General features: G+C 43.4%; 4 protein-coding genes across 4 annotated transcripts; all 4 read right to left on the bottom strand.

Moving 5' to 3' along the window:
- Positions 1–5: 5 nt before the first annotated feature.
- On the bottom strand, positions 6–3,013 carry LOC136194102 (solute carrier family 12 member 8-like). The gene is made up of 14 exons (XM_065983146.1): positions 2,977–3,013; positions 2,849–2,921; positions 2,573–2,793; positions 2,451–2,520; positions 2,332–2,399; positions 2,078–2,269; positions 1,793–2,024; positions 1,543–1,741; positions 1,400–1,487; positions 1,195–1,344; positions 688–1,132; positions 551–633; positions 328–503; positions 6–274 (listed from the first exon to the last, which is right to left on the bottom strand). Exons 3-14 carry the CDS (start codon positions 2,729–2,731, stop codon positions 58–60), a joined length of 2,079 nt encoding a protein of 692 aa, XP_065839218.1. The 5' UTR covers positions 2,732–2,793; positions 2,849–2,921; positions 2,977–3,013; the 3' UTR covers positions 6–57.
- LOC136194021 (death-associated protein kinase 1-like) lies at positions 3,011–13,853 on the bottom strand. Its single transcript, XM_065983026.1, has 18 exons — positions 13,554–13,853; positions 12,042–12,170; positions 11,853–11,984; positions 11,707–11,805; positions 11,552–11,656; positions 11,397–11,501; positions 11,249–11,347; positions 11,097–11,201; positions 10,918–11,037; positions 10,766–10,867; positions 10,608–10,715; positions 10,491–10,556; positions 9,817–10,443; positions 9,564–9,758; positions 3,785–4,645; positions 3,661–3,735; positions 3,563–3,608; positions 3,011–3,513 (listed from the first exon to the last, which is right to left on the bottom strand). Exons 1-18 carry the CDS (start codon positions 13,851–13,853, stop codon positions 3,221–3,223), a joined length of 3,567 nt encoding a protein of 1,188 aa, XP_065839098.1. The 3' UTR covers positions 3,011–3,220.
- Positions 13,854–16,755: 2,902 nt separating this feature from the next.
- On the bottom strand, positions 16,756–18,328 carry LOC136193570 (uncharacterized). Its single transcript, XM_065982484.1, has 5 exons — positions 18,306–18,328; positions 18,178–18,250; positions 17,670–18,122; positions 17,274–17,593; positions 16,756–17,225 (listed from the first exon to the last, which is right to left on the bottom strand). Exons 3-5 carry the CDS (start codon positions 18,058–18,060, stop codon positions 16,863–16,865), a joined length of 1,074 nt encoding a protein of 357 aa, XP_065838556.1. The 5' UTR covers positions 18,061–18,122; positions 18,178–18,250; positions 18,306–18,328; the 3' UTR covers positions 16,756–16,862.
- A 21-nt stretch (positions 18,329–18,349) lies between these two features.
- LOC136194092 (death-associated protein kinase 1-like) lies at positions 18,350–24,270 on the bottom strand. Its single transcript, XM_065983133.1, has 20 exons — positions 24,250–24,270; positions 24,117–24,194; positions 23,842–24,052; positions 22,499–22,624; positions 22,316–22,441; positions 22,164–22,268; positions 22,009–22,113; positions 21,854–21,958; positions 21,706–21,804; positions 21,554–21,658; positions 21,375–21,494; positions 21,223–21,324; positions 21,065–21,172; positions 20,948–21,013; positions 20,274–20,900; positions 20,021–20,215; positions 19,117–19,974; positions 18,992–19,066; positions 18,893–18,938; positions 18,350–18,842 (listed from the first exon to the last, which is right to left on the bottom strand). The coding sequence occupies exons 3-20, from the start codon at positions 24,016–24,018 to the stop codon at positions 18,550–18,552; spliced, it is 3,438 nt and encodes a 1,145-aa protein (XP_065839205.1). The 5' UTR covers positions 24,019–24,052; positions 24,117–24,194; positions 24,250–24,270; the 3' UTR covers positions 18,350–18,549.
- Between the last annotated feature and the right edge of the window lie 8 nt (positions 24,271–24,278).

Below are 24,278 nucleotides of genomic sequence, written 5' to 3' on the forward strand. Positions count from 1 at the left end.
TGGTATTGGGAAAGATAGCTTAATAATAATTTATATAATGTCTCTCTATATATGACGTCACTTGGAAGTTGGTTTTGTGCCCACTGTGGGCGTTACTACCTTCGTTGTTGGATAGGTGTGGAATGTCGTCGTTCCTCGGACTGAACGATGTCGTTTTTCTCTTTCCAAGTAATCCTCGCTGTCTTTTGTCAGCTGGACGAGAGTGTAGGACACTGGAAACGACGATGGGGATTCCGGAAGAAGAATGTTCTGCTTCTGAGGCACCGACTTATTTCTAGAGGAATATTATATATGAGCTAGATCCTTCTAAGCGCGCGTCTACTGTACCTTTTGAATATCTGAGGCCACGTTTTGATCCACTCAAAGAGACTGAAATCAGCTATTCCAGGTGAGAGCCCCTTGTTCGCTCGAAGGATGTAGATATAGAGAAGAGAGGCTGCCGTGAAGACGGCCAAAGCGTAGCCCCAGTGAATGAGAAACATGATAAGAAGAGAGAGAATCGCCTAAAGAAAAAAATCAATATATATAAATTAATATTTGATTTGATTACGCCTATGAAAGCAGCCCATCGATTGACGAGAAAGAGGATGAGTCGTTCTAATCTCAAAGAACACGTCTGAGCGGGAATTTCACCTAGAAAAAAAATCCCCAATAAATGTTATTTAATTAGAGATGATTTTTCATTACCGTGCTTCCCTTTCAACTTCATTATGACTTTGTCTTCATTGCTCTCATATTTCACGCTGAACGGAGGGCGAGATTGACTCCGCGATGACGTCACTGGTGACTCGGACTGCCGTTGTAGACTCAACTCCTCTTCTTTCTCCTCGCACAATTGAAAGAGATCAGCCATTTGACTCCCTTGATCTCCTCCACTGACTTCGCTAATCTCAGTCACATGATCTGGACTCGGACTCTTTGTCGCCTTATCAGGGATTCTCTCATAGGAAGCGCGACCCTCTTTGGGACTCATTTCCAGAGCGAAAAAAGCGTAATTGACCGCCGCATACGTCAGCAGGAAAAACATGGTTACTATGGGAGCGAGGTCGTTCACGTGACCAATAAAAAGAAATAAAATAGCGATGACGTAGATGAGAATAACAGCCACAGTGGGTTCCTTATTGGGACCCCGCTATTAATTAATTAATTAATTAATAATATCATATAGGGACTCTTGTTTATGTTTATACTTACTCCTTTTGCTATTGTGCGTAAGGGGGTAATGGACATATTTTCCGCTGCTATTGATTGAAAGACACGTGGTGCTTGAAACATTGCGCCGAGAATCGATGAGCATGAAGATATGAAGAGACCAGCAATGAAGATAGCTCCCACTAGAGAAACCTAAACATAAACAACAAATAAAAGATCACGTGTTCCCTATGATCTATGTACTCACTTTCGATGGCAAGAGATAATCTTCGCGAAGGTCACTTCTAACGCACGTGGCGGCGAGAACAAAGGCGAAAAGGAGATAGAGAAATCCGCTAATAAGAGATTATTATTTATCTTCGAGATTTTTCATTGATTCTCTTTTCTTACCTTGTTACTACGGCAACGGTGCTTCCGACTGTGATTGCTGTCTTTGGTTTGCGCAAATCGCCGCTCATGTTGAGTCCCGCCATTACGCCCGTTGCTGTGGTGAAGAAAACGCCGAATATGGTGAAAAATGTCTCGTCTTTGAATTCCGGATCCTGATTGGCCTTCCAAAGTTCCGCTTTGTAACCCTGGAAACCAGCGGCTAAAATAAACAAAATAAATAATAATAAAATAAATAAATGAATGATTTAACCTTCGTTTGTATGTGAAAATGAACCAACGATAAAATCGAGTACAGAGAGTCCAATGATCATTAGAAGAATGAGTTGTAGTCGAATGACAAACTTGACTCCAGCCAGGACAATGACAAAGAGTGAGGTGACAGTAAGAAAACCAATGCCCCGGACTGCCCACGTCGAATCCCAGCCAAATGTCAATGCCACAGCCTCACCCAATCCAATTCCATATAAGGAAATGGAGATCGCCTTATAAGAGAGAATATTTATATTGATTAATTATATTTTCTTTTTTCTTTTACCTGTCCGAAGACGTATAGTGTTCCCAGAACGCCTCCGAGTCTTCCTCCCAAGACGTGAGAAAGAACGAAGTAGACGCCACCTGGACCCACTTGAACTCGAGAACATAATCCACTCACAGAGAACGTTGTTATAAGAGCCACGCCCACTGTGAGAAAGATCATGAGAGCAGAGAGACCAAGGCCAGCATTGCCCTTAGAAAAAATTCAATTAATCAATATATAATTATTTATTATTTATGTGTGATGTTTCTTACGACCATCCAACCGGATCTGAGGAAGATTACGACTCCAAATATGTTTAGGATGCATGATGTGAAAACGCCTGGAATTCAGATCTTAAATATGCATTTATGACGTCGAGGCGTTTTCTCACCGTCCCACGTTCCAAAACGAATTGGTTCGCGTATGAAAAAGTTTGTTTTCCACCACGGTTTGTCCTTGTCCTGTGTATGAGGAAGCTTAGAGTGTGGGGGCGGGGCTCTCTAGCGATCTTACCTCGTGTAATTCGCGAAATAGCTCGCTTTCTTCGTCGTCGATCGCTGTTACGCGAATTTGAGGCGACGATCTTCCGCTTGAGCGACGTTGCGACGCGGGAGTCGACTCGGGCGACGTAGAAATCGGCGGAAACGGTTCGAGCTCCATCGTTTCCGCCATGGGGACCCCGTTTGACAATTCTCACTCTTTTACTGCGTTGATTGCAGGCTTTATAAAGCCATCTAGACAGGTTTAGATCTATCTATTAGTTTATGAGCCTTCTCGGACGTCTTTTACCTCGATTCGTCGCGTCTTGAGCTAATTCGCTAGGATTTACGCACTTTTACGCTTTGAAAACTAAGCGAACAATCTAAACGTGCGTGAAACGAACGAGGAATCGTAGAATAAAAAGGAGAAAGCCTTACTTCCTTGGTGCTTCTTTATCCGGATCACGTGGTATTTCGAGATGTCACGTCTAAGGAATAATATAAAACGTAAAATTAACAAGTGTAACAACAATAACTAAAAAATTTGATGAAGCATCCAAACTAAAACATAGACATAGGCCAGCTAGAAACGCGACTTGACTAATTTAAAAATCGTCAAACCCAGTAAAATAAACTTATTTGAGTACAGTTCTGCGTCAAAAGCTTCGAAAATATTGTCTACTTACTCCAAGTCTCCAAACAGCTCTTCATACTTCTCTTCAATATTACTACGGTCCACACCGACCTTCTTAAACCAATTTAAAAGCTGGCCTACTGTACGTGATTTTGCCAGCTTCCACGTATCTAACACCTTCAACATTCGTACGCTGTTGCCGCCATATGATTTACGAATGTCTTCGAGATCTTCCAAGCTGATGAGATACATACCGATCTCTTCCCATTTTGATCCTCTCACGGCGGCGCACGCTCTCATTAAATTAACGGAGACTGGCTCTCCATCGGCCGGAAAAGTATCTGTAAAAGAATTTGAGAAAATAGCAGTGTAGTCTTAGAAATCAAATACTTAGAAGAGACGGCGCCGTAACGCGCTCGGTCTGTGGATCGGTGTTCTAAAAGTGATGAACAATTTAAAAAAACAGGAAAAAATACTAATAATCCTACCCTTAGAGAAAAGTCTTCCACTCTCTTAGAAGCGCTGCGACGTGGTGAGATTTCCTCTCTATCAGAGTCTCTGACCTAGACAACGATTGTATACAGAGATCAAAAATGAATTCCTTGCAAATACCTCCTCTTCAGTCGTCAGTATATACAAGTCGCGGACGGAAGAATGCTGACCATTCTCCGGACGAAACGAAAACAAGACGTGATCAAAAGCCTGCTGGTTTACCTTCGTCTCTACTTCAGCCATAGAGTAGATTGCCGGATCCTCGTCGAGCTGCTTAAGGTGCTTGCTGTCCAAGTAGAACCAGTTCAAAATAACTCCTGGGCTTCTCTCGTCGCACGCTCGCATTATCATGTCTTTAGTTTCGGCAAGGAACTCCCTTGCCACTTTGTCACATGCTCTTTTGCTCGACCAACGAAGGATGATATCGATGCAACAGTGTCCCTTCTTTATTCCTAATTCGATGCGACTCTCCACCACTTTATCGTTAACGATTCTTACTAATTTGACGCCGTCTTTCCACGCCTCGCGTCTCGTCGGTTTGGCCATGCGAGAGCAGCGAGATTGAAAGACGACGAATGACGAAGGCGAGATGATATCGACGGGGAAAGAACACTCGTATCGCTGGCCACGATACACGTCAAACATTGGATCTTCAACCCAGGCGTCGCGACGAATTGACTGTTGAAGAAGAGCGGGAATCTGGAACTTTCCGGGTGAGTTTTCCACAGGAATGCACAGATCTAGACACAGAAGAACTTGAATCGCTTCTTCGACTGTCACCGTATTTGAAGACGGTGTTCCCCTTTTCTTGAGGTCGTCGTCAAATGCTTTCAAAGCCGACTCAATGTCTTCTAATGACACTTCGCCGGAGTTTTGGGACGGCATGCCGAACGGGAAGTAGGGTGGAGCGAGGAGTGGACCGACGACATTATGACACAACCAGAGCGGTCGAGGACAAATTTGAGGACCCAGATTCACAATCTATGCCAAAATAAGAGCATGGAATAAGAAGAGTTTGATTACTTACTATTCCAGACGAGTCGAGATATTCAACGGAGACTTTTTTCTGGGTTTCATTTAAATGGATGCCGATGTCTTCGACAACCCACTTCACAAATTCTTCTGACGTCATAAAATTGCGCAATGAAGACTCTTCATCTTCGTCAGAAAGACAGATCTTCTCTTCAATGACGTGGCAAAGCTTGGGCACCTCATTGGCTTTCTGCATGTCAAAATAACGTTTTGAATTAAATATTTAGGCTATACAGTACAGTACCGCTAGCATATTTTCACGAATAGCTTTCAGCTTTTCCCGGAAGTCGTTCATGCGAAGTGAATTGCTTTTACTGCAATCCATTTCAAACAAGAGTAAAATTTTAAACGTGTCTTTGAAGTCTTTTTGGAGAATTTGTGCGACTCGTTTCAGTTGGAAACTTACTTCAATTCCCGCCTCCTCTTCAAAATCAATTAAATTGAAAATGATAAAAAGACGAAGACGTGACGTCAGATGAGAGGAAAGGGTGCGAAGCGCAGCCTTCACAAACGCGCACCAATAACGCCCAATCTCAAGAAGAACGATTTCTGACGTCATCTGTTGCCCATCGCGAAAGCGAAGAACAAGAACAAAGATTGTATTTGGTTGGCGGAAGAAGAGACCGTGTGCGCTGTGGAATGTCGGTTGAGCACCAAAATCCCACGTTGATCCTTTGCCCACTCCCTCAATTTCACAATTGTGAATTTGCACACCTGGAGTGCGATCTTCTTCTCCGGGTGGGGGAAGACCAAGTAGAAGAAGAGAATTCACCAACGTCGTTTTTCCCGCCATTTCATTTCCAATTACGCACAATTTAATTGAATCCAGACGAACTTTTTCTCGTTGAAGAACGGAAAATCGGGCGGCGTCCTATTAAAGTAATTACATACAGGAACTGAATCAAGACGATGACGTACGTAATGCTGTCGAAGGAGAGCTCTGATTTCACCATCATGTGCCAACTCATAAGGCGTGTTTCCGTTCTAAAGTTCACGTTTATAGATTCTCTTTAAATTACAAGAAAACTCGTCACCTGGTCTTGACACGTGACGTCACAACCGTTCTCAATCAATAGACAAATAATTGATCTAGTCATTTTATAGTTTTGCGCAGCGATATGCAATGCATTGTGTTCATTCTACAAAGATTTGAATAGAGAACGAGTAAGCAATGAACATTTTGACTAACCTTGTCTCTGAGGAAAACATCAGCTCCTAATTCAATTAGTTGCTGAATGACGACGAAAGAAGGATCAAGATAACATGCGTACAATAAGGGTGTCCTTCCCTTCTAAAAATAGAATTGCTAAACGAAATGCAAAGTATAGTAAGAAAGCGACCTTATCAACAGAATTGATATCAATGCCTTTCTCAATGACAAGATATCGAAGAACATCTTTCACTTCGTCATCTTTACACTTTGAAGGTTTGATGGCATAAAACAAAGCCGTCTGCCCATACTGAATAAACAAGACGGCGATTTGTTCATAGAATTTGTAGCAAATAAAAAAAGCCATCCTACGTGATCCTTTGGTCGACAGTCCGCTCCTTTTTTATCCAAGTAGCAAACTTTCGCTGAACGATTGATGGAACTTGCACACGCGAACATAAAAAGCGTTATGCCCCTCTGAAGATGAAATAAGAATACCAGTGTTACAAGTGAAATCTTCTAACCATGTTGACGCTATTGATATGAGCGCGGTGTTCCATGAGCCATTTCACGACAAAAATGCTTCCATTCAAGCAGGCACGATGCAGAGGAGTCTCCCCACTCTATTACAAATATTGCACATGTATCAAACAAAAGCACATCATGTATCACCTTATTAGCAGCATTGACACTCAATCCCTTTTCATTGACAAGATAATGAAAAATCTCGTTTGCTTTTTCAAATGACAAAAATAGATTTTCAGCGGCCCAAAACTATAAATCAAAAGTTAATTGTTGCGAGAGGGTTGATATCAATTCTATTACAATATCACGTGGTGACAAAATGTATCCATGTTCTTCGAGACAGACCATTTTCTTTATTGTGTCAACGGAACTTCCACAGGCAAAATAATATGGCGTATGTCCATCCTAAACAAGACTGATGAGTGAAATCACATGAAATCAATTCCAAGTCGTACTCCATCTTCCACGTTGATATTTGTACGGTGAGTGACGAGCCATTCAACGCCAAAAATATTTCCCCACCAACACGCACAGTGAAGTGGGCGGAGTCCAATCTGCATCCACGCATCAATTAATTTACAAATCCAAAACGTATTCATACAATGGCTGATTTCTCTTCAATGTGTTGATTCTTTTGCTCAATCGCATAAGAGAGCCAATCATCGGCTTCCTCCGCCGAATCAAACTCTCTTCCCGCCACATAGTGAAATAATGAAGAGCCGAACTAACGAAAAGGAGAATACAATGGTGTGCAGCGATGCAAAACGCAACCATTCCATACCTGCCAAGATCGAAATCCTTTTTCCGTAGAAAGAAAACTCTCCAATTCATTCGAATTTCTATTCTCTATTATCATCGCCAATCGATCAATGGTAGAAAAAACAGACGAGATGCCTCTCTGCCTCTGCAAACAACAAGTCTTTGCCAATAACAGTTTTAGAAGAGCGAAATCGTTTCGGGGAATTCTACGGATTCTTTTCGCGACAAAAACGAATCTCATCTTAGAAGCGACAATCTTGCTGTTCGATCGAACTCTATTATCGTTTTACAAGCAGCGGTTCCACGTCCATCTTCGCTTCTAATCTACTCACAAGACTCACGTATAGTAAAAAAGTTCGTTTTCCGCAACAGTTTGTCCTTGAAGTTGTACAGTTGTATGAGGAAGCTAAGCGTGTGGAGGCGGGGCTCTCTATCGTTCTTACCTCGTGAAATAGCTCGCTGTCTTCGTCGTCGATCGCTGTTACGCGAATTTGAGGCGACGATCTTCCGCTTGAGCGACGCTGCGACGCGGGCGTCGACTTGGGCGACGTAGAAATCGGTGGAAACGGCTCGAGCTTCATCGTTTCCGCCATAGAGACCCCGTTCGACGAATTTTTGCTTTTTCAGTGCTTCGATTCGTCGACTCGTCGCTTCGTCGCTCCGTCGATTCTTCGCTTCTTGAGCGGAGACTGAGTTCTTCCTTCGAACTTGCTTATTTATCTGGGTCACATGGTATTTAGAGATCTGTGTCCGCCGTTCATACGTCACTCGCGTGGCGATGTTACGTCACAATTTCTAAAGATAGAAATCTGACCGGCCCCCATGCAGTCAAACCCGTATTCAACCGGTTTACAAATTCGCGCCTCTACGTACAAGAATGTTAATTAAAAAATACAATATACGTCAATGAGTTAAAATTAAAACGAGTAGAGAAGCTTTTCGAACCAACCACTTACTCCGAGTCCCCAAACAGCTCTTCATATTTGTCTTCAATTGTACGACGGTTCACGCCCACCTGCTTAAACCACTTCAATAGCTCGCCTACTGTGGGTGATTTTTCCAGCTTCCACGCTTCTAGAACCTTGAACATGAGCACTTCGTTGCCGCCATATGATTTACGAATGTCATCAAGAGCATTTGGACAGATATAAATAGAGATGGCTTCCCATTTCGATCCTTGAACCGCCGCACATGCTTGAATCAATTTCACTGAAACCAATTCTTTATCCGCAGGAAAGACTCCTAATCATAGAATTTGATAAGTGAAAATTACACGGAAATTGTGTAGAACTTTCGTACTTTTAGCGGACGACGTAGTCATGACATTAACGACTGGACGTGTGTTCTGAAAAACTCGCGTAAAGACTACAACTATACAACAAAACGCAGCCACAAATACCTTTATAAATTCGTGACGTCTAGTCCCACGTGTGCTCGGAAATGATGAAGTTTCTCCGGTATCAGCGACTATGTCCTAGAGTGAATAATTTTCTCACAGTGTAATTAATAGGGAATTTTTTTGCCTTTTCTTCAGTCTCATTTATTATAGCTAAATCTCTGACAGGAGAGTAATGACGTTGTTCAGGACGAATTGAGAAAAGAACGTGATCAAAAACGTTCTTCTTTACCTTCGTCTCTACGTCAGACAAAGAGTAGATTGCTGGATCTTCGTCGAGTAGTTTTAGATGCTTGCTGTCCAAGTAGAACCAGTTCAGAATAACTCCTGGGCTTCTCTCGTCGCACGCTCGCATTATCATGTCTTTAATTTCGGCAAGGAACTCCTTCGCCACTTCCTCGCATGCTCTTTTGCTCGACCAACGAAGGATGATATCGATGCAACAGTGTCCCTTCTTTATTCCTAATTCGATGCGACTCTCCACCACTTTATCGTCAACAATTCTTACTAATTTGACGCCGTCTTTCCACGCCTCGCGACTCGTTGGTTTGGACATGCGAGAGCAGCGAGATTGAAAGACGACAAATGACGACGGCGAGATGATATCGACGGAGAGAGAGCATTCGTATCGCTGGCCACGATACACGTCAAACATTGCGTCTTCGACCCAGGAGCCTTTAGGAATTGAATGCTGAAGTAGAGCGGGAATCTGGAACTTTCCGGGTGACTTTTCCACTTCAATGCACAGATCTAGACAAAGAAGAACCCAAATCGCTTCTTTGGCTGTCACCGTATTAGAAGATGGTGTTCCTCTCTTCTTCAGGTCGTCCTTAAATGCTCTCAAAGCCGACTCAATGTCTCTTAACGACACTTCGCCGGATTTTTGAGACGGCATGCCGAACGGGAAGTAGGGCGGAGCGAGAAGTGGACCGACCACATTATGACACAACCAGAGTGGTCGAGGACAAATTTGAGGACCCAGATTCACAATCTATGTGACAATAATAGCATGGAATTATAAGACTTTTATTACTTACTATTCCAGACGAGTCAAGATATTCAACGGATACTTTTCTCTCGTCTTCATTTAGAGTGATGCCAACATCTTCGACAACCCACTTCTCAAATTCTTTTAACGTCAGAAAATTGTGCAATGGCGACTTCCTTTTCTCATCAGGAAGACAGAGATTCTCTTCAATGGCATGGCAAAGTTTGGGCACGCCATCGGCTTTCTGCATACCAAAATAGCGCTCAAATTAAATATTTAGGCGACTAGGTGACTCACTCTACCTCGAGCATATTTTCACGAATTGCTTTCAGCCTTTCCCGGAAGTCGTTCATGCGAAGTGAATAGCTTTTACTGCAATCCATTTCAAACAAGTGTAAAATTTCAAACGTGTCTTTGAACTCTTCCTGGAGAGTTTCAAACACTCGTTTCAGTTGGAAACTTACTTCAATTCCCGTCTCCTCTTCAAAATCAATTAAATTGAAAATGATCAAAAGACGAAGACGTGACGTCATACGAGAGGAAAGGGTGCGAAGCGCCGCTTTCACAAACGCACACCAATAGCGCCCAATCTCAAGAAGAACGATTTCTGACGTCATCTGTTGCCCATGGCGAAAGCGAAGAACAAGAACGAAGATTGTATTGGATTGGCGGAAGAAGAGACCGTGTGCACTGTGGAATGTTGGTTGAGCACCAAAATCCCACGTCGATCCTTTGCCAACTCCTGGAATTTCACAATTGTGAATTTGCACACCTGGAGTGCGATCTTCTTCTCTGGGAAGGGATTGATTGAGTTGAAGAAGAGAATTCACCAACGTCGTTTTCCCCGCCATTTCATTTCCAATCACGCACAATTTAATCGAATCTTGACGAACCATTTCTCGTTGAAGAACGGAAAATCGGGCAGCGTCCTATTAATTTAAATACATACGGGAAATGAATCAAAATGATGACGTACGTAATGCTGTCGAAGGAGAGCTCTTCTTTCACCATCAAGTGCCACCTCATAAGGTGCCTTTCCGTTCTGAAATTCACGTTTATAAATTATTTTCAATTAGGAATAAAAACACGTCACCTTGTCTTGACACGTGACGTCACAACCCTTCTTAATCAATAGATCAATAACTGATGCGTCTACTCTTGGATAGCTTTGTGCAACCATATGCAATGCATTTTGTTTGTTCTACAAAGATTTGAATAGAGAACGATTGAGAAATGAGAATTTTCACTAACCTTATTTCTGACAGAGACATCAGCTCCTAATTCAATTATTTGCTGAATGACAAGGAAAGAAGGATGTTCCTTATATGCGTACAATAAGGGTGTCCCCCCCTCCTAAAAATAGGATTAACAGACAAAAATGCAAAATATCGTAAGTATGCGACCTCATCAAAAGAATTGATATCAATGCCTTTCTCAATGACAAGATATCGAAGAACATCTTTCACTTCGTCATCTTCACACTTTGAGGGAAGGATAGCATAAAACAAAGCCGTCTTCCCTCTCTGAATAAAAAAGACGGCGATTTGTTGATTGAATTTGTAGCAAATAAAAAACATCTCACTTCATCTTTTGCTTGACAGTTTGCTCCTTTTTCATCCAAGTAAAGAACTTTCGCTGAACGATTGATGGAACTTCTACACGCCAACATCAAAGGCGTTTCGCCCCACTGAAGATGAAATAAGAATAAAAGTATCACAAGTGAAATCTTCTGACATTGCTGACGCTGTTGATATCAGCGTAGTGTTCCACGAGCCATTTCACTCCAAAAATGCTTCCCTCTGAGGAGGCAAGATGCAGAGGAGTTTCCCCTTTCTATTACAAATATATTACATGTAGCAAAAAAAAGAACATCATGTATCACTATTTCTTCAATAGCATTGACACTTAATCCTTTTTTATTAACAAGATAATTAAAAATCTCATTTGCTTTTTCAGATGAAGAAAATTGATTTTCAGCTACCCAAACCTATAAATCAAAAGTTATTGTTGCGAGAGGGTTGATATCAATTCTGTTACAATATCAGATGGTGACAAAATGTATCCATGTTCTTCGAGATAGAACATTTTCTTCATTGTGTCAACGGAACTTCCACAGGCATGAGAATATGGCGTACGTCCAAACTAAAAAAGAGTGATGAGTGAAACCATATGAAATCAATTCCAAGTCATACGAGGTCTTTCACGTTGATATTTGCACCGTGATTGACGAGCCATTCAACGCCAAAAATATTTCCCCACTTGCACGCACAGTAAAGTGGGCGGGGTCCATCCTGCATCCATGAATCAATTAATTTACCAATCCAAAACGTATTCATACAAATCCTGATTTTTTTTCAATGTCTTGATTCTTTTGCTCAAGCGCACAAGTGAGCCATTCATCGGCTAATTCCGCCGAATCAAACTCTCTTCCCGCCACATAGTGAAGTAATGACAAGTCATCATAGACGTACTAACGAAAAGGAGAATAGAATGGTCTGCTGGGATGAAAAACGCGACCATTTCATACCTGATCAGATCGAAATCCTTTTGCTGTAGAAAGAAAACGGAGCAATTCATCCTCATTTCCCCACCCTTTGATTATTATCTTGGCCAATCGCTCGATCGTGGAACGAACAGACGAGATCCCTCTCTGCCTCTGCGCAAACAACAAGTCTTTGCCAATAACAGTTTTAGAAGAGCGAAATCGTTTCGGGGAATTCTACGGATTCTTTTCGCGAAAAAACGAATCTCATCTTAAAAGCGACAATCTTCCCGTTCGATCGCACTCTATGAATCGACTTACAAGCAGCGGTTCCACGTCTATCTTCGCTTCTTTCGCCGAAGAGAATTTACTCATTACACATATGATGTGCGCATGCGCAACGCTTAATAATTTCGATGCCCGTATAGTATTGACCCAGCGCGCCACGCCCTCATAATGTCCACGAAAGGAATACAGAAGAAACGTCATCCCCTCTCAAATCTTGATTACTTTGAACACAATCCCTCAGCATCATCAATCGATGAGCCTTCTCGGACTTCTTTACCTCAAGTCGTCTTCGGAAGTGCGAATTTATCACTATATGAGCTAAATCTGGTTTGCGCAGATCGCCATGACAACAGCTGCTGTGGTGAAGAAAACGACAAAATGTCTCATCTTTGAATTCTGGATCTTGATTGGCCTTCCAAAGTTCCGCTTTATAACCCTTCAATCCGTCCGCTAAAAGAAACAAATTCAAAATGTACAAATGAATTGTTATTTTAATTAACCTTCGTTTGAATGTGAAAATGAACCAATGATAAAATTGAGTACAGAGAGTCCAATGATCATGAGAAGTTGTAGTCGAATGACAAACTTGACTCCAGCGAGAACGATGACAAAAAGTGAAGTGACAGTAAGAAAACCAATGCCCCGGACTGCCCACGTCGAATCCCAGCCAAATGTCAATGCCACTGCCTCACCCAATCCAATTCCATATAAGGAAATGGAGATTGCCTTATATGAGAACAATTATACTGATTAATTATTTTTATTTTTATATTACCTGTCCGAAGACGTATAGTGTTCCCAGAACGCCTCCAAATCTTCCTCCCAAGACGTGAGAAAGAACGAAGTAGACGCCACCTGGACCCACTTGAACTCGAGAACATAATCCAATCACAGAGAACGTTGTTATAAGAGACACGCCCACTGTGAGAAAAATCATGAGAGCAGAGAGACCAAGGCCAGCATTGCCCTTAGAAAAAATTCAATTAATAAATTCAAATTATTTATTATTTATGTGTGATGTTTCTTACGACCATCCAACCGGATCTGAGGAAGATTACGACTCCAAATATGTTTAGGATGCATGATGTGAAAACGCCTGGAATTCAGATCTTAAATATGCATTTATGACGTCGTGGCGTTTTCTCACCGTCTCACGTTCCGAAACGAATTGGTTCGCGTATGAAGAAGTTTGTTTTCCACCACGGTTTGTCCTTGTCCTGTGTATGGGGAAGCTTAGCGTGTGGGGGCGTGGTTCTCCTTCGATCTTACCTCGTGTAATTCGCGAAATAGTTCGCTTTCTTCGTCGTCGATCGCTGTTACGCGAATTTGAGGCGACGATCGTCCGCTTGAGCGACGTTGCGATGCGGGCGTCGATTCGGGCGACGTAGAAATCGGCGGAAACGGCTCGAGTTCCATCGTTTCCGCCATAGAAACGCCGTCCGACAATTTTCGCGCTTTCGCTGCTTCTATTCGTCGCTTCGTCGCTTCGTCGCGTCTTGAAAGGAGTCTTCCTTCGTCGTTTGCTGGTTTATCGAGATCACATGGTATTGCGATATTGTTATCCGCCATCTTGGGTGTGGTTGATCATGCTTCAGTCGCGTGGCGATGTTGCATCATTTTTTCTAAGGATGCCGCCGGTCAAACCTGTATCAAAACCGGTTTAGAATTCTCACCTAAATCGTCAAACGAATGAGCGCGCTGCATTTGACACCACGTGACACCGCGGACCAATGAGCGCGCTGGGGGAATGCGTGGGGCGCGCTTTTTAAAATAACGAGCGAGCACACCGATTCTTCAGTTGCGGCTGAGGGTGGGTGCGGCGTGGAGCAATCTGCGTCTCATCCTTGAGAGGACTGGCTCGGGGGCTTTGGCAGAAGGCAAGGACGGATAGTTGGATTCTCAGCGTGGCCCACGGTTAATTCCGTGCCGGAGCCTGCAAGCAGGGCGATGGGGGGCTTCGGCCTCGGTCTACGCACTGGGCAAACGGATCGTTTGAGGTCTTATTGTCGTCAACAAGCACGAACCGCGCTAAGCTGAGCGGTCAGGCTGGGGCATAAAACGTACCGTGGAGGGGGGGAAAAGAGGGGAGAAGAAAAAGGAAAGAAAAGAAGTTTAAAAATAAAGTAGAAGGCGGAAAAAAGGTTCTTATAGCATTTCGCACCTTGCCAGTTAACGGGCGACGTTTTTTAAGCCGCTACGGCGCGATTCGCTGACAGGTGTCGCACGTCATGTGACTAAGTAGCGCACTGTACCACTTCCGCTCGTTCTGCACAAGGGATAGAACGCGAAAAAAGAGTAAAATCGTGATGTAGAGCTTAGCGTTAATGTTAGTTTTAATATTTAGGCAGATTAAAACAGATTCGAGACATGCATCGTCTTCGAAATTGCGCATGCGTTCTTAAACTTCCTTACTTGCGAGTTCCAAGTCTTCGTGCTGTATATTTTGGTCCTGGTTCTGCTTTCCAGCCCTAAAATGTCTTAAAAACACCGTGTGGATCCGTCGCACGCGTGGGAGAAGAAAACACAGTTTTGCGGGAAATCAAGATAGAACAAAATGTTACCCATTACTTACAGTTTTTCGCACTGGGCCGAGTTGTCTTCTTTTGTGTCAAACACAAAGGAGCGCTGTCGCGCTTTTCTAGAAGAGGCAACCCGGGACCGGGTTGAAAAAGCAGAAGCGTGACAAAGGAAGGCGCGGACGAGTGCAGCATCTGCTTTGAACCATACAACGCGACGACTGGCCATTTCCGTTGCAACAGATATAGGTACACTGACCGGGGCAAATTCCCAAGGAGTAGTGGATCGCCCTGTATGCATTCTAGAAAACCAGAAAGCCAGGAACAGTGAATTGTTATGATTTATACTTATCTGAGTGTTTGATTGTCCTTGTTTTGCTTTTCCATTGTTGTCATTCAAGTTTTCATTCGGAAGATATATGTCAAAAGTCCAACGAAAACTTGAGTGATGAAGAAACCAAGTCAGCCTAAATAAAATAGCCTGAAAACAGAGGCAGTCAACATTCCTAAAGAGGCACGGTCAATGTTAGCATAATTGTTGCCAATTAAAATAATTAAATAATATATACCCATAAAATTATTGAATCGCGTTTTTCGAGTGCCGAATAATGCTACGAACCATTCAATGCGACGACTGGCTATTTCGAGGCAAATAGACAGGGTTCTGGACGTCAATGCGCTCAGGGAAGTTCGAACTGAGGTTCCCCCTGCATCCGAAGAAGCGAGAAAGCAAGAAACAGTAGGTAAAAAGTGTCTTGAACTTATCTGATCACTTTCGCTTGCGTCCAGCTTCGCTTTCTTCCTGGTCCGTGTTCAACAACCATTCGAAGAGGTTTGCGGGATTTCCAAAACCCGTAGACCTTTATCAAATAGTTATTAGACACCCGAAAGAAGCGAAGCGATGTCCGAAAAGGTCTCGAGACGCGTTCGACGAAGGATTTACGATGGGAGGAGGGGCTGGTATCTATGGCTACACTAGCGCGCGATGGTAATTGTTGCAATTGTTTCAAATGTTTCACTTGACGGTACGAAGCAGGAACCGCGAAGTGGTTACGGCTTGGAGGGGGTGTTCACTACGGTCTGGTTGCCGGCACTTTTCTCACCCGAACGACGCGATTAGACCAACGATGATCCAGCCCAGGAGCCTTCGATTCCGCCATTGCACTGTCTTCATTGTCAACCTCTACAAACAGCAGTCAGCCTCTCTCCATTCCACAAGGCCCGCTTCTTCCCAGGAAGACATAGCGAAGGCTTTGGTACCAGCGCACCGGGGTTTCGGTATTAGGGGCCGATCCTCATCCAGGTGGGTACTGAATGGAATGGCCGAGGACCCGCAACTCGCCCGACATTTTTTGGAAGGGGGTCTTCGCTTTGCGAGACTCACCTGGGCTACGACGCGTCCGAACCTCCCCGTGGTGTAGCCTGGGTAGCGCGAATACGGACGCAACAAAAAGGTACGTACAACGATTGATTTACAGTAGCTAATCTCTTTTTTTCTAGACTCGTGCAGAAGATAGAGCGCGAAGAACGGGACGAATTCAAGATCTACTTACTCAGGTGCACGTTTTCTCGTTAGTTTAGCTAGTAGATTAATCGTTATTTGCTCGAATAAATGTTTTTCGCGAATCGATCTTACTGTGCGCACGTTCATCCACGTGACCGTGAGAATTCTTCGCAATTTCGAGTCGATCGTCGCCGATACGCCGTTGTTCGTCGTCTCAGCGTCATTTCCGCGTGTCGCTGCACCGATTCGAGACGACAGAACGTCGCAATCGCGTCGATAAGCATCCGTTTCGTCTCCGCGAAGAAACGCGATCTCTTCGAAGTCCCGTCGCAAGCGGAAACCGACAAACAATGTCAGGTGGACCACGAACGTCAACGAAAGACCACAACACCGCTGAATATTCGCTCGAAAACGCGCGTCGCGACAACCAGATGGACACAAATTCCACAAACACCTTTTACCGCCCCTATTTCCGGTTTCATAATTAACAAAATATTTACAAAAGAAAAAACTAGAAGCCCTTCGACGACGAGCAATTAAAGAGTAATGCATTTCCACTTAGGCAGAATCAACTAAAAGCGTGCAAAAGACAATGAGAAAAAATCCCCAGACAGTTAACTTAGGAACTCGAGCCCCAGAAGGCGATGAAGGAGCAAAAGTAGTCGAAGCCAAAGTCGTAGACTCAATATATGTACTATGTATTAAAGTCTCGGTTGATGGCTTCGATGACGTCGACGGCGTTGCCACGATCGCCGTCGACGGAATAACGGTAAACGAAGGTGGATAATCTTTCGAATTAAATTTCCCATGCACTGCCATATAATATTCGCCCTGTTGCTCCAAATCGACTACGATGGGATCGATGAGGGTTTGGAGTCGATGATAGTCACTCTCGTTGCGTACGAGACCGCAGGCGAAAACCTGAACAATTGCACATAGAAAAATCAATTGTTTTGAATAGTCTCGTACTTTGACTTCGTATCTTCCCGGAGTGACGTAGGCTTTTACGCCTCCAGGACGAACGCAATGACCTAAATACATGATCGCGTGCGGAGGCGATTGACCGTAGATGAAAACGTCGATCGCATCGGACGACTGGAGCGCGTTATAGAGAATATAATAGGAGTTGTTTTGACTGAGGGTCGAATCGACGTCTTCGACGTGGAACAAAATGTCGATTCCCTCTGCCGATTCCGTGGGATGGGCAATGAGAACGCTTCGACATTTCGCCGGTAGAGGCCTTGGGAATTTGCTCGTGACGTTTCGAATGTCGGGACCGGCGATAACAGCTAGGAAAAAGAAAAAAAACGAAGTCGAGAGTGTGAAGCGCGCGCGCGCGGGCGCGTCGCGGGTGGCGCGCCCTACCTCCGTTTTTATTTACGAGCGCCACTTGGACGCTGTCGTTCATGTCGACGCGGAATAGTGCGATTGCGTGATCACCGTAGCTTAGAGCGGCGAATCGGTGCCCGGAGAAGACAAACTGGGCACGGTATCTCCAACTGGGGTAGAGATTTAGCACGAAAGCGGTGGTGAGACACGAAGCCGCGTCGACGATTGGCGTTAGGAGGAGTAGAGCGAGCGAAAGGGAGCGTAACATCGCCTCCCGAGAGCCGTGGAATTCGCGAAATAGCTCGCTGTCTTCGTCGTCGATCGCTGTTACGCGAATTTGAGGCAACGATCGTCCGCTTGAGCGACGTTGCGACGCGGGCGACGTAGAAATCGGCGGAAACGGTTCGAGTTCTAACGTTTCCGCCATGGGGGCCCCGTTTGACAATTCTCGCTCTTTTACTGCGTTGATTGCAGGCTTTATAAAGCCATCTAGACAGGTTTAGATCTATCTATTAGTTTATGAGCCTTCTCGGACGTCTTTTACCTCGATTCGTCGCGTCTTGAGTTAATTCGCTAGGATTTCCTCACTTCTACGCTTTCAAAACTAAGCGAGCAATCTAAACGTGCGTGAAACGAACGAGGAATCGTAGAATAAAAAGGAAAAAGCCTTACTTCCATGGTGCTTCTTTATCCGGATCACGTGGTATTTCGAGATGTCACGTCTGAGGAATAATATAAAACGTAAAATTAACAAGTGTAACAACAATAACTAAAAAATTTGATGAAGCATCCAAACTAAAACATAGACAAAGGCCAGCTAGAAACGCGACTTGACTAATTTAAAAATCGCCAAACCCAGTAAAATAAACTTATTTGAGTACAGTTCTGCCTCAAAAGCTTCGAAAATATTGTCTACTTACTCCAAGTCTCCAAACAGCTCTTCATACTTCTCTTCAATATTACTACGGTCCACACCGACCTTCTTAAACCAATTCAAAAGCTGGCCTACTGTACGTGATTTTGCCAGCTTCCACGTATCTAACACCTTCAACATTCGTACGCTGTTGCCGCCATATGATTTACGAATGTCTTCGAGATCTTCCAAGCTGATGAGCAACATACCGATCTCTTCCCATTTCGATCCTCTCACGTAGGCGCACGCTCTCATTAAATTAACGGAGACTGGCTCTCCATCAGCCGGAAAAGTATCTGTAAAAGAATTTGAGAAAATAGACAGTGTAGTCTTAGAAATTAAATACTTAGAAGAGACGGCGCAGCAACGCGCTCGGCCTGTGGATCGGTGTTCTAAAAGTGATGAACAATTTACAAAAAACAGGAAAAAATACTAATAATCCTACCCTTAGAGAAAAGTCTTCCATTCTCTTAGAAGCGCTGTGACATGGTGAGATTTCCTCTCTATCAGAGTCTCTGACCTAGACAACGATTGTATACAGAGATCAAATAAGGCATTCCTTCCAAATACCTCCTCTTCAGTCAGTATAGACAAATTTCGGACGGAAGAATAATGGCCTTTCTCCGGACGAAACGAAAACAAGACGTGATCAAAAGCCTGCTGGTTTACCTTCTTCTCTACTTCAGCCATAGAGTAGATTGCCGGATCCTCGTCAAGCTGCTTAAGGTGCTTGCTGTCCAAGTAGAACCAGTTCAAAATAACTCCTGGGCTTCTCTCGTCGCACGCTCGCATTATCATGTCTTTAATTTCGGCAAGAAAATCTTTTGCCACTTTGTCACACGCTGCTTTGCTTGACCAACGAAGGATGACATTAATGCAACAGTGTCCTTTGTTTATTCCTAATTCAATGCGACTCTCCACCACATTGTCGTCGACAATTCTTATTAATTTGACGCCGTCTTTCCAAGCCTCGCGACTTGTCGGCTTAGCCATGCGAGAGCAGCGAGATTGAAAGACGACGAATGATGACGGCGAGATGATATCGACGGAGAGAGAGCATTCGTATCGCTGGCCACGATACACGTCAAACATTGCGTCTTCGACCCAGGAGCCTTTAGGAATTGAATGCTGAAGTAGAGCGGGAATCTGGAACGTTCCGGGTGAGTTTTCCACCTCAATGCAAAGATCTAGACACAGAAGAACCCAAATCGCTTCTTCAACTGTCACCGTATATAAAGATGGTGTTCCCCTCTTCTTGAGGTCGTCCTTAAATGCTCTCAAAGCCGACTCGATGTCTTTTAATGACACTTCGCCAGATTTCTCAGACGGCATGCCGAAAGGGAAGTAGGGTGGAGCGAGGAGTGGACCAACGACATTATGACACAACCAGAGTGGTCGAGGACAAATTTGAGGACCCAGATTCACAATCTATGCCAAAATAATAATATGAAGTAATAATAGTTTGATTACTTACTATTCCAGACGAGTCAAGATATTCAACGGAGACTTTCCTCTCGTCTTCATTTAAACGGATGCCAACATCTTCAACAACCCACTTCTCAAATTCTTTTAACGTCAGAAAATTGTGCAATGGCGACTTCCTTTTCTCATCAGGAACACAGAGATTCTGTTCAATGGCATGGCAAAGTTTGGGCACGCCATCGGCTTTCTGCATATGAAAATAGCGCTCAAATTAAATATTTAGGCGACTAGGTGACTCACTCTACCTCGAGCATATTTTCACGAATTGCTTTGAGCCTTTCGCGGAAGTCGTTCATGCGAACTGAATTGCTTTTACTGCAATCCATTTCGAACATGTGTAAAATTTCAAAAGTGTCCTTGAACTCTTCCTGGAGAGTTTCAAACACTCGTTTCAGCTGGAAACTTACTTCATTTCCCGTCTCCTCTTCAAAATCAATTAAATTGAAAATGATCAAAAGACGAAGACGTGACGTCATACGAGAGGAAAGGGTGCGAAGCGCAGCCTTTACGAACGCACACCAATAGCGCCCAATCTCAAGAAGAACGATTTCTGACGTCATCTGTTGCCCATGGCGAAAGCGAAGAACAAGAACGAAGATTGTATTGTATTGGCGGAAGAAGAGACCGTGTGCACTGTGGAATGTTGGTTGAGCACCAAAATCCCACGTCGATCCTTTGCCAACTCCCCAAATTTCACAATTGTGAATTTGCACACCTGGAGTGCGATCTTCTTCTCTGGGAAGGGATTGATTGAGTTGAAGAAGAGAATTCACCAACGTCGTTTTTCCCGCCATTTCATTTCCAATTACGCAAAATTTAATCGAATCCTGACGAACAAATTCTCGTCGAAGAACGGAAAATCGGGCAGCGTCCTATTAATTTAAATACATACGGGAACTGAATCAAAATGATGACGTACGTAATGCGTTCGAAGGACAGCTCTTATTTCACCATCCTGTGCCAACTCATAAGGTGCCTTTCCGTTCTGAAATTCACGTTTATAAATTATTTTCAATTAGGAATAAAATCACGTCACCTGATCGTGAGACGTGACGTCAACACCCTTCTTAATCAATAGATCAATAACTGATGCGTCTGCGCTTAAAACTCTTTTTGCAACTATATGCAATGCATTTTGTTTGTTCTACAAAGATTTGAATAGAGAACGATTGAGAAATGAGAATTCTGACTAACCTTATTTCTGACAGAGACATCAGCTCCTAATTCAATTAGTTGCTGAATGACAAGGAAAGAAGAATGATGATTACATGCGTACAATAAGGGTGTCGTTCCCTCCTAAAAATAGGATTAACAAACAAAAATGAAAAATATCGTAAGAATGCGACCTCATCAACAGAATTGATATCAATGCCTTTCTCATTGACAAGATATCGAAGAACATCTTTCACTTCGACATCTTCACACTTTGAAGGGAGGGAGGCATAAAACAAAGCCGTCTGCCGATCCTGAATAAAAAAGACGGCGATTTGACGATTGAATTTGTAGCAAATAAACAACATCTCACGGGACGTTTTGCTTGACAGTTTGCTCCTTTTTCATCCAAGAAGCGAACTTTGGTTGATCGATTGATGGAACTTTGACACGCCCACATAAAAGGCGTTTGGCCTCCCTGAAGATGAAATAAGAATAAAAGTATCACAAGTGAAATCTTCTAACCTTGTCGACGCTATTGATATCAGCCTTGTGTTCCACAAGCCATTTCGCTCCAAAAATGCTTCCACTGAAGCAGGCACGATGCAGAGGAGTGAACCCATACTATTACAAATATTGCACATGTAGCAAAAAAAAGCACATCATGTATCACCTTTTCTTCAATAGCATTGACACTCAATCCTTTTTCATTAACTAGATGATGAAAAATCTCATTTGCTTTTTCAGATGAAGAAAATTGATTTTGAGCCCCCCAAACCTATAAATCAAAAGTTATTGTTGCGAGAGGGTTGATATCAATTCTGTTACAATATCAAATGGTGACAAAATGTAGCCATGTTCTTCGAGACAGACCATTTTCTTCATTGTGTCAACGGAACTTAAACACGCATAATAATATGGCGTACGTCCATACTAAACAAGAGTGATGAGTGAAACCATATGAAATCAATTCCAACTCATACAATGTCTTTCACGTTGATATTTGCACCGTGAGTGACAAGCCATTCAACGCCAAAAATATTTCCCCACTGACACGCACAGTGAAGTGGGCGGAGTCCACCAAAAAACTGCATCCACGCATCAATTAATTTACCAATCCAAAACGTATTCATACCAGTGATTCCTCTTCAGTGTCTTGATTGTTTTGCCCAAGCGCATAGCTGAGCCATTCATCGGCTAATTCCGCCGAATCAAACTCTCTTCCCGCCCCATAGTGAATTAATGACAAGCCCAAGTCGTACTAACGAAAAGGAGAATAGAATGGTCTGCCGGGATCAAAAACGCGACCATTTCATACCTGATCAGATCGAAATCCTTTTTCTGTAGAAAGAAAACGGCGCAATTCATCCTCATTTCCCCGCTTCTCGATTATCTTGGCCAATCGATCGATCGTGGAACGAACAGACGAGATCCCTCTCTGCCTCTGCGCAAACAACAAGTCTTTGCCAATAACAGTTTTAGAAGAGCGAAATCGTTTCGCGAAAAAACCAATCTCATCTTAAAAGCGACAATCTTGCTGTTCGATCGCACTCTATTAATCGACCATTACCGCCTTACAAGCAGCGGTTCCACGTCTATCTTCGCTTTTTTCGCCGAAGAGAATCTACTCATCACACATATGATGTGCGCATGCGCGACGTTTAATAATTTCGATGCCCGTATAGTATTGACCCAGCGCGCCACGCCCTCATAATGTCAAGGAAAGGAATACAGAAGAAACGTCATCCCCTCTCAAATCTTGATTACTTTGAACACAATCCCTCAATCGATGAGCCTTCTCGGACTTCTTTACCTCCAGTCGTCTTCGGAAGTGCGAATTTATCTTTATACGAGCTAAATCTGGTTTGCGCAGATCGCCATGACAACAGCTGCTGTGGTGAAGAGAACGACAAAATGTGTCAACTTTGAATTCTGGATCTTGATTGGCCTTCCAAAGTTCCGCTTTATAACCCTTCAATTCGTCCGCTAAAAGAAACAAAATTAAAAAAGTACAAATGAATTGTTTATTTAATTAACCTTCGTTTGAATTTGAAAATGAACCAATGATAAATCGAGTACAGAGAGCTCAAAAATCATATAAGGAAATAGAGATCGCCTTATAAGAGAACACGTATATTTAAATATTTTTATTAAAACTTAATTTTACCTGTCCGAAGACGTATAGTGTTCCCAGAACGCCTCCAAATCTTCCTCCCAAGACGTGAGAAAGAACGAAGTAGACGCCACCTGGACCCACTTGAACTCGAGAACATAATCCACTCACAGAGAACGTTGTTATAAGAGCCACGCCCACTGTGAGAAAAATCATGAGAGCCGAGAGACCAAGGCCAGCATTGTCCCTTAGAAAAAATTCAATTAATAAATTCAATTATTTATTATTTGTGAGAGAGGTTTCTTACGACCATCCAACCGGATCTGAGAAAGATTACGACTCCAAAAATGTTTAGGATGCAAGATGTAAAAACGCCTGGAATTCAGATTATAAATATGCATTTATGACGTCGAGGCGTTTTCTCACCGTCCCACGTTCCGAAACGAATTGGTTCGCGTATGAAAAAGTTTGTTTTCCACCACGGTTTGTCCTTGTCCTGTGTATGAGGAAGCTAAGCGTGTGGGGGCGGGGCTCTCCTTCGATCTTACCTCGTGTAATTCGCGAAATAGCTCGCTTTCCTCGTCGTCGATCGCTGTTACGCGAATTTGAGGCGACGATCTTCCGCTTGAGCGACGTTGCGACGCGGGCGTCGACTCGGGCGACAAGGAAATCGGAGGAAACGGTTCGAGTTCCATCGTTTCCGCCATGGGGGCCCCGTTCGACATTTCTCGTTCTTTACTGCTTTGATTGCAAGGTCATCTAGAGAATACGAATACGTTTTAGATCTATTTATCAACCGATGAGCCTTGTCGTACTTCTTTACCTCGATTCGCCGCGTCTTGAGCTAGGCCTAATTCGCTAATGTTTTCGCACTGAACACTTTAGGAACCAAGTAAACGACCTAAGCATGCGTAAAACGAATGGCGGAATCGTGTACGAAAAGAAGAAACCCTTACTTCCTTGGTGATGCCTATTTATCGGGATC

Source organism: Oscarella lobularis, chromosome 12, assembly GCF_947507565.1.
Source record: "Oscarella lobularis chromosome 12, ooOscLobu1.1, whole genome shotgun sequence".
In the NCBI taxonomy this organism is placed as follows: Eukaryota; Metazoa; Porifera; class Homoscleromorpha; order Homosclerophorida; family Oscarellidae; genus Oscarella; species Oscarella lobularis.